Consider the following 9,360-nt stretch of genomic DNA (forward strand, 5'->3'; position numbering starts at 1 on the left):
TCAACAGAGTTGTTCAATTCTTAAGTGTCTATTTAGACACTTAGTTCTATACTTTTCCTTTGTTTTTAAAATTTCTCTCTAGCTTTTGGCAATCAACGAAATGGATTAGATTGGATTTTTAATATTTTGCTTGTTGCATCTCGCATGGTGGAGAAGAATCCCTTTTAATTTTTAAATATCCAAATCTAGATATAGCGAAACATGATCTCAACTTGGGCTAATAGTCTAATACAAGCTGATATAATATCCTAATATGCCACCTCGTTGTTTGCCTTTAAACCCTCTCACTCTCTCTCAACTCTGAAGCTCACTCAGAGGCAGAGCCTCCCTCTCACACTCACAAATCTGCCCCCACCGCCACCGCCACCGCACGGTTGCTTCCACGTCGCCGTCTCCTCTGCGTCTTGTCCCGTCTCCTGTGCATCTCCGTTGACTGTGACGTCGCGTCTCCTTGCTCCTGTGCCGCTGTGCGTCTCTCGTCGTCGCCGTCGCCGTCGCGTCCTCATCCAGCGGAGCTCGCGTCACTGCTGCATCCCCCCCTCTAGTCTCTGCATCGCCGTGCTTGGTCTCCCTCTTCTCCCTCTCCCACAGTTACAGTCCCCTATCGTCCTCCCTCTGCTCCGCGCCTCCGCCATGGAACAGCACCAACCCTGACTCGCGTCCCGCAGCCCTTTCCTCTTCCTCTCCCTTCCTTGTAGTGCCTGTCTCTCTCTCCGTCGTCCCCCCAGCACGGCTCCACGCAGCACGCCTCGTCCTCTCCCAGTAACACGCCGTCATCCTCGGCGGCTCCACGCAGGCCGCAGCACGCAGGCCGCAGCACGCAGGCCGCAGCAGCTCTCCAGCAGCACGCCGTCATCCTCGTACCGCCTCTCTTTCGGTCGTCCTCCCTGCACTCTGCCACTCTGTCTGCATCAACAACTCATCAAGAACAGGTTGGTTCTTCTATTTCTGATTCAGCTTCTTGCTATTTTTTGCTTCTTGATTTTCTCTGTTCTTCTATTGATTTTATTTTTTTAAATCTGTTAATTGTTATTGCCGCTGCTACTATTAATTGTTTATTCTTATTATTGCTGCTGCTAATTGATTTTAATTTGAATTTATTAATCTTATAATTTGAAAAGTGGAGACTCCAAATGTGATTTTGGTGGTATTTGTGTTAGTCTGGTTTTGGTGAATTGGTGGTGTGATGAGGTTGATAATAAATAGCTGCTGTTGTTATGAAAATTGTCACGGATGGAATAATAAATATGTTTTTGGAACCTTCTAATATGGTGCAAAGGGTACGGTGAACAAGTTTTCTTGCATTATTGGTCTGATGGCTGCTGCTATTTTTTGCTTTTAACTTGTTATTGATTCAGTAATTTATTGCTATTCTATTTTTGGTTTTGATTCACTGTTGTGCTGATATTTAATGTTGTTATTTTTCTGTGATATTTTTGCAGTTTGATCATAGTATAAGTGATAACATTGGTGAAACTGAAGGTGGAACTGGTGGACATGTAATGCTCAGCTCATACTCATAGTCACTTCAGTTCCTTATCCCTTCCTTACCCTCCAAATGGCTAAAGCACTCCAACACTCTCCAACTCTTCTACTTCTTCTTCAACCACCTCCTCCTCCGTCTTCTTCTACCTCTCAAGCTTCTTTCCCTCTTAAACCCTTACCACACTTTCCTTCTCCTGTCTCCTCCTTGTTATTCTCTCCATCTTTGCGCTTACCTTTTATCACTACCAAGGCCAATGGTAACAGTAATAGTAACTAGCTCCTTACTCTTCACTCTTTCTTTTGCTGTTTCTTGCAAGTAATTGATGCCTTATTTTGATTAAAGCAGTGCCAGGTTGTACTTATACCCCTGCTTCTGCTGCTTGTTCTTGTGATGATTCTGATGACGATTGGGATGACACTGGCAGCAACGACTGCTTCCATAACTGCCAACTGATTCGAGATTGTGATGAATTAATTGACGATTTCATGGTGGAGGAGAATGAACACCAACATGAACACAAACATGCTTTGGCTAATTGGAGGAGGTTGCTGGTTCTGAACAAGAAATGGAACAGCATTAGGCACTTCTTCTTTACGCGCTGTCAGGATAGAGCGCGCAACGAAGATGATCCATGGACCAAGGACAGGCTTCTTTGGCTTGCAAACAATCTTAAACAGGTCTCTCATTTGTTATTCTACTTTATGATTCTCACTTGTTATTCTCATTGTTGTGGTTGTGAGAAATGGTTTCATGACATGGCATGAGCTTCTATGGCATCTAGAATTCAATTCTTGCTGAATTCCAAAAGAAAGAATCTTGCGTGAGAGGTGTTAAAAGATATAAGTGTCTACTCCTATCAGTTTAATCTCTTGGGAAGAAAGGTTTCGTAACAATATTGGTGTCACAAATGAAAGACACAAGGGCAAGATGTTGTAATGTAGAAAACTTTTTATGTTACTGTGAGAATATTATGACATTCTTCTTTTGTTGATGATGGGTGCTATAATGCTGAAATTTGTCATATGCTCTCCTCTTTTGTAGATAGATGATGATGTCCAGAGACATAATGACCTTATTCAAATTATGAAAGACGAGCCGTCAGAAATTAGTGAAATTGTCTCCACTTTTCGTGAAGACTTAACTAGAGAATTCTTTGTGCATCTTCATACATTAGTTGAATCTTACAATGACAATCCAGAAGTGCAAAATAGTAAGACTTCTTTTCTTTGGATCCTCAATTCTTATTTCTTAATAGTGTCCCTTGAAAGATAGTGCTTTTCAAGTCTTTAGAATCAATTCAGTTCACAAATTTTTAATGATTTTCAATTGCATTGGATTGCTGTTATGTCAAAGTTGATTCTATACGTAATCTGGTATTTGTATGCCACTTATGTTTATGTAACAAGATTTCGTAAGGCTTTGGAACACATGCTTGGTTGCTGTAGAAGAATATGATGCTGCAACTCAAAGCATTGAAGCAATAGATGATGCACAGGGCAACCTTCAAAATATGATCACATCTCGTGGTGATGCTTCCAGCCAGAACAGAGAAATTTTGGATGTGAGATGTCAATGCTTTGGTCCAGAGTTAGTAGCTCGTTGGCTGCGGTCTTGTTATGACATGGAAGAGGTTGGAAGGATACATGCAATCATATTGAAATGTTTTAGAGAGTCAGCAACATATGTTGATAATAATTTGATTTGTAGTTATTTGAGATTGGGTAATTTAACTCGGGCTCGTCGAGTGTTTGATAAAATGTCAAGAAGGGACGTAGTTACGTGGACTGCTATTATTGATGGGTATTTGAATTATAACCTGGATGATGAAGCTTTAAATTTGTTTCGTGAATCCATTAAACATGGGGTTCAAGCAAACAGCAATATGCTGGTGTGCGTCATGAATCTGTGTGGTAAAAGATTGGATTTAGAGCTGGGAAAACAAATTCATGCTCATATCTTGAAAAGTAACTGGAGGAATTTAATTGTTGACAGTGCAGTTGTTCATTTTTATGCAAGATGTGAGGAAATGTCGAGTGCATTTCGAACATTTGATCGAATGGCTGAGCGAGATGTGGTATGTTGGACAACCATGATTACTGCATGTTCCCAACAAAGGCTTGGGCATGAATCCTTGTTGATGTTCTCGCAAATGCTTGGTGATGGGTTCTTTCCTAATGAATACACTGTGTGCGCTGCACTAAAGGCTTGTGGAGAGAATAAAGAATTGAAATTTGGGACACAGCTGCATGGTGCCATAGTAAAGAAATTATGTAAGAGTGATGTTTTTGTTGGAACTTCCCTCATTGATATGTATGCAAAGTGTGGTGAAGTTGTGAATTCTAAAGAAGTTTTTGACAGAATGAGAGTTAGAAACACAGCTACTTGGACATCCATTATATCAGGATATGCTCGAAAGGGGTATGGCGAAGAGGCTCTAAGTTTGTTTCGATTGATGAAGAGGAAAAAGGTTCATGTTAATAAGAAGACAATTGCAAGTGTCACAATGGCTTGTGGCTCAGTGAAGTCTTTGCTGTCCGGAAAAGAAGTGCATGCACAGATAATCAAGAGCGTTATCCACGATAACGTTTACCTAGGAACCTCATTGGTATGGTTCTACTGCAAATGCAAAGAATACTCTCATGCTTTCAAGGTGCTCCAGCACATGCCTTCTAGGGATGTTGTCTTATGGACTGCCATTATCTCTGGTTGTGCCAAGCTTGGGCTTGAATCTGAGGCCTTACAGTTCTTGCAGGAAATGATGGAGGAAGGTGTGGTTCCAAACGCCTACACTTACTCGTCGCTGCTGAAAGCATGCGCAAATTTAGAAGCGCCAATGCAAGGGAGATTGATTCATTCCTATGCAAGCAAGACCCCTGCCTTGTCTAATGTATTTGTAAACAGTGCTTTGATCTACATGTATGCAAAATGTGGGTATGTTGCCGATGCCTTGCAAGTCTTCGATAACATGCCAGAGAGGAATTTAGTTTCTTGGAAAGCCATGATCTTAGGTTATGCAAGAAATGGGCATTGCCAAGAGGCATTGAAGCTCATGTATAGAATGCAAGCAGAAGGCTTTGAGGTGGATGATTATATCCTTGCAACAGTTTATACTGCAAGTGGAGGTGGGTGTGAAGACATCGATTGGGATATTGAGTCCTCATCGCGTTACTGGCTTTCCTCTGAATCTTCTGCAAGATAGTGTATATTCAGTAGAAGTAGAGTATATTATAGTGTATATTCAGTAGAAGTAGAGTATGCAGAAAGGTTTTTAATTTTCACAATCGATCTGCTACTAGATGTTAATGTAGCATACATTTGTTGTATACTTATATTTGCATCCACTCAGCACTCTTAATGCCAAATGCTACTTTTGGGGTATTAATGTTAATTTATCCAAATCATTAACATGATGATTCTGAATTACTTGTTGGGTGTTCTGTTCTCTCTCTAACAAGAACAAACTTCTCTTAAGTTTGGATAGACGCCCCGAGTAGAAATTGGATGCCTGATTTTACCAAACGAAACTATTCTATGGATTCAACTTTCTATTGTGAACATTGCAAATTTGCAATGTGTGTTATGTTAAAACATATTTGGAGATAAACTGTGTATTGCTTTGTTATGTCTAGGTTAAAGGAGATCCAACTCGAAATTAGAATAAATAAATATGGCGATTATGAAATATATTATCAATAGGCAATAATATATAATTGAAAGGGATTTTTTTTTTTCTAAGTCTCAGGTGCAGAGGTGTTCCCCGAGACGAGAAGGCATATCTTGAGAAGAATCTCAGAAGTCAGAATTGCGCAAATTCTTCTCTCCTAGTATATATTAAGTTAACACTGATATAATTACCGTAACATAGTCATGCTAAAATCTACCTTGTTATACTCAACACTTTCAACATTAACAATATAAGATAACTGGCTAGAAGAATGTCAAGATTAGAACAGAAATTTGAAGAGGAGACTGTTGATAATAAAATCTCAGAAATTCTTGAAATAATTAAGAAGTCAGTGAATAATAGCACTATTATTCCATGAGAGAATCTAATATTTGACTACAATAAGAGATACAATCAAGGAGGACTTTCTTATAATTGATTCTCCATTGAATAGTCAACTTCCACTTATTCATAGACCACCTTGTTTTTCTAGATAAAACTATATTGCTATCACTACATTTATCCTTCATATTATGAACTTCTAAGAAGGTATCAACTTCATCCCGGAAAGACATGAGTTTTGCAACCTCCAAAAAAGTACAAAAGTCTTGACTATTATCCATTGCATTCAGGAGCAAGGTGTCATCTTCAATAGATGTTGGCAAATTCTTTAAGACACCATGGCAAGTCTTCGATAGCCATTTCATGATGAAAATTTCATTGTCTGCAGAGATTTTAGAGCCGGAATAAACAAAATGTGCAACAGACCTCCTCTTGATTTGAGGGGTCGCCCACAGCCGCAATGCAGCTAGTAGCGCAAAGGAAGGCTTCCCATTGTAATGGATGTACAATGATTCCCTGGACCAAGAAGTGGAAGAATACACAGCAGGTTCCAAAGGAATAAAAACTTTATCATTTGGATTTTCTTGTAGGATAAAACCATAGTGTTCAAGAAGCTCCAAATTTGTGTAAGTTCCATAACATAGCAGAACCTGGTGAGAATAATAATAAATTACATTATTCGAATGGGACGAGTAACTAGTTAATTAATTCAGGCCATTCAAGCACATGCAAAAGATCATAGTGACATCCAGTAACGTAACATAACATAAGCAACAAGAAATGCTTTGTTCTCTAAGACATAAGAAGAAAATTTGGAAAAGGCATAAGAAGAATGACTCAATTACTAAAGTTAGCCAGTCAAACTATATATATATATATATATATATATATATATATAGTTTGTGTGTGTAATACCTGATCTCCTTTATTGTAATTTGCCCTAGCATAAAAGCAATATGCATTTGCATCATCTTCAAACCCCCCATCTGTTAATCTCTGAGACTGGGAATCAAGCTGCTCTGCATCAGCGACTGTAGTATTGTCTTCATTTGATAAGGAACCATCATGGATCGAAGAGCTAGATAGCAAATCCTCTAGATCCCCAATGTCAGATGGCTCCTTTCCAGGTGCATCATAATTAAACAAGTCACCCACAGGGCATAAACATCCAGCTGAATCCCACGGTATATGCAATGTCCGGGAAGATATCTAGATTTTGAAAGATCAGATGAGATAAAATCATAAAGGCAGAATTCTGCCATTTACTCTAACAACTGAAATACTAAATAGTAAATATAAATATGCCCTGTAATGGAAAAATGCATTTGATGCATCAACCAGCAGTAACTTATCAATAATCCATAAAACAGGTTTATTTTTCCAATGATTGAGATCATTTTAATTTAGACAATTAACCACAAGAAGAATGTCAAGATTTCATGGATGTAAGAGAAGGCTCAGCACAGGAAAAGTTTATTCAGTATATTATCACTTAATAACCAAAATAAGAACCAATGAATTCCATGTGTCATACGAAAACCAAATTGAATATTTGTAAATAAATAAATTAGCATGCTTGAGTCTTTATAACAAGCTAAATTTCTAACCGTTGCAGAAGCCCACACCCAAGCCTTAAATGTTAGAAGCTGGGGCTTAAATTTGAGATCTTCCATCAAAGCATGAGCTTGCTTCCACTCTGATTTGGCTTTTAGCACGGCTTTTTCAGTTACCCATATAGCCTCATCCACCTAAAAACCACAAGATACATAAAAGATGGCTTCAAAAAGAGAAGTGCAAATGAAATGCTGATAAGTAATATCAGGTCAGATGCTATGTCTAACCTAACAAGACAAACTAAAACTTCTAATAGAAACTGAACTTGGAGAGCAGTTTTCTCGAATTCACCAAACATGGCTAGGATGTCATAACTCTTTGGTAAATGCACGAGGTAAGGATACCACCTCGAAGCCTTTCCTTTTCCAACTTCATACAACAGGCAAACATTCAGTATCTGCATTGTGCACAAGCTGAGAAGTAAGGCCAAATGATTCATTTGCATAAAAAACTCAATTATAAGCAACGGCACAGGTAATAATACAACAATGATGAAGTCACACCATACTATTATATTCCATGGAATCAGACCCTGGTTCAAGTAAAACCGAAAAACATTTGCTTCGGGGGAAATGATATTGTCAATCCTAGTTTTTATAATGTCAGTCGATCATATGATTTTTTTACATTGTATATTCGCATGAATTTATAAAAAAAAGGGTGGCATTATCAAACTAGGAGCGACAATAACCATTTCCCTGCTTTGATGCAATAACTATTGTCTATTGAGAAGAACTTAAAACAAATGGCTTGAGCGCATTTTCACGAACAGTTAGAGGGCACAACAAGATTCCAACGTAGCTCACTTGAGACATTCAAAATAGAGTAGAAATAGTGTTATGAAAGAAAACCTGGGTCGAAGAAAGAGAAGGGTGGCTATTAAGAGCTTGAGAGAGGTTTGTATCTTGCATAACACTGTCAGTTGTCATCAAAGCAGATTTTGGAACTCTGAGAATGAGTTCTCCCATCCTAAGGTCTCTTACAGCACCCAAACCTCTACTGCAGTATTAAATGAATGTGACGAGGCTGTGAATGAAAGGAAGAATGAAAAAGGGGGAAGATTAGGTGGTACCCTCCAGAGTGAGGAAAGTGAGAGACAAAGAGAGAAGAACCCAGAGAGAGAGAGTGGTGGGTGGTTGTTGATGCATCCGAGATTCCAAGATGTGATGCCCATCTTAGTAAGCTTTCAATGCTTCCATCTTCATCCTCTTCCTCCATCACAAAAATCTCAAACCTGCTTCCTTCACAACCCTACAACTCAAAAACCTAAACTCGCCCACTCAGCTGTGTTTTTTCTTCAGAGATTTTGAAGTGGGGGCTTGGGAAAAGGGTTGTGCTACTGTGTTTGAAGTTTTTTTTTTTTTTTTTTCAGTAGGTGCTGAAATGAGTTGGTTGTGCCGAGAGAGGGACGCGTGTTGCTTCCCTCTATCCGACGCAGAGACATGAACTGAAGCGAATTAGAAGTGGCAGGAACCACTGATGCGGTGTGTTTACGCTATTAATTTGTTCTTAATTATACTAACAATTGGGTTGGTCATTTTTATTGGAGTTGGACTCTTATTTTTTTTTTAGTTGGCTTGGACTGAAAATGGGTATGCTTGATCCAAGAAATTTTGGCATAAGATCTTTTAAGGGTAATAATAATAATAATAATAATAATAATAATAATAATAATAATAATAGAAGATGTGGTGAGTGCTAAAACTTGGTGTGAAACAAAACTCATCTCTGAAAGTGTTTCAGCTTCTTTTTATATTTTTATGAAGTGGGCCAAAAAAAAATGAAATGAAATCTATTATGTATTATTAGGGGTGTCCATAAATCGGATCGTATTCATAAATTTGCGGTAAATATTCGCATCCGATCCGAAAATTGCGGATACGATCCGATCCGCAAATTAATCGGATCGAATCGCGGATATCTGCTCTACATCCGCGTATCCGATCCGCAGATTTGCAGATCTGCACAATAATAATTAAAAATACATAAATATATATGTTTAGTATTATATTTACTTGTTTACGTTTTAGTTAGTAATTATTATTCATATATTGTATTATTTTATTTTTGTTATTTAGAAAGAGTTTGATTAAAAATATTTTATGAATAAATAAATTTAAAAGTATAAAAGAAATATTTTTATTGAATTTTTTTACATAGAAATATGATTAAAAAGAGAACGTTTAATTATGCGGATATATCCGATATCCGATCCGATCCGATCCGCACATTTGCGGATCGGATCGGATCTGGC

General features: G+C 38.2%; 2 protein-coding genes across 5 annotated transcripts; one reads left to right on the plus strand and one right to left on the minus strand.

The window, feature by feature from the left end:
• Window positions 1-285: 285 nt before the first annotated feature.
• On the plus strand, window positions 286-4,964 carry LOC130941844 (pentatricopeptide repeat-containing protein At4g18520, chloroplastic-like). 4 transcript variants are annotated; one of them, XM_057870463.1, is made up of 5 exons: window positions 286-932; window positions 1,443-1,754; window positions 1,829-2,163; window positions 2,528-2,696; window positions 2,932-4,964. In XM_057870463.1, exons 2-5 carry the CDS (start codon window positions 1,559-1,561, stop codon window positions 4,683-4,685), a joined length of 2,454 nt encoding a protein of 817 aa, XP_057726446.1. In that variant the 5' UTR covers window positions 286-932; window positions 1,443-1,558; the 3' UTR covers window positions 4,686-4,964. The 4 variants fall into 4 exon arrangements, with proteins under 4 accessions (XP_057726446.1, XP_057726443.1, XP_057726444.1 ...); XM_057870460.1 differs by having other exon boundaries at window positions 2,893-4,960; XM_057870461.1 differs by having other exon boundaries at window positions 1,443-1,742; window positions 2,893-4,959.
• A 494-nt stretch (window positions 4,965-5,458) lies between these two features.
• Window positions 5,459-8,573, minus strand: LOC130940155 (protein SET DOMAIN GROUP 40). The gene is made up of 6 exons (XM_057868205.1): window positions 8,179-8,573; window positions 7,958-8,105; window positions 7,372-7,503; window positions 7,100-7,240; window positions 6,408-6,701; window positions 5,459-6,142 (listed from the first exon to the last, which is right to left on the minus strand). Exons 1-6 carry the CDS (start codon window positions 8,322-8,324, stop codon window positions 5,519-5,521), a joined length of 1,485 nt encoding a protein of 494 aa, XP_057724188.1. The 5' UTR covers window positions 8,325-8,573; the 3' UTR covers window positions 5,459-5,518.
• Between the last annotated feature and the right edge of the window lie 787 nt (window positions 8,574-9,360).

This window comes from Arachis stenosperma, chromosome 7 (assembly GCF_014773155.1).
Source record: "Arachis stenosperma cultivar V10309 chromosome 7, arast.V10309.gnm1.PFL2, whole genome shotgun sequence".
Lineage (NCBI taxonomy): Eukaryota > Viridiplantae > Streptophyta > Magnoliopsida > Fabales > Fabaceae > Arachis > Arachis stenosperma.

Bases quoted from the DNA above. Each gene is read 5' to 3' on its own strand.
- LOC130941844 (XM_057870460.1), top strand. From the start codon at position 1,559: ATGGCTAAAGCACTCCAACACTCTCCAACTCTTCTACTTCTTCTTCAA. The intron at 1,755-1,828 runs GTAACTAGCTCC...TTTTGATTAAAG, and splicing joins GGCCAATGGTAACAGTAATA to CAGTGCCAGGTTGTACTTAT. The intron at 2,697-2,892 runs GTAAGACTTCTT...TTATGTAACAAG, and splicing joins CAATCCAGAAGTGCAAAATA to ATTTCGTAAGGCTTTGGAAC.
- LOC130940155 (XM_057868205.1), bottom strand. From the start codon at position 8,324: ATGGAGGAAGAGGATGAAGATGGAAGCATTGAAAGCTTACTAAGATGG. The intron at 8,106-8,178 runs GTACCACCTAAT...TTAATACTGCAG, and splicing joins CACTTTCCTCACTCTGGAGG to TAGAGGTTTGGGTGCTGTAA. The intron at 6,143-6,407 runs GTATTACACACA...TATTCTCACCAG, and splicing joins ATTACAATAAAGGAGATCAG to GTTCTGCTATGTTATGGAAC.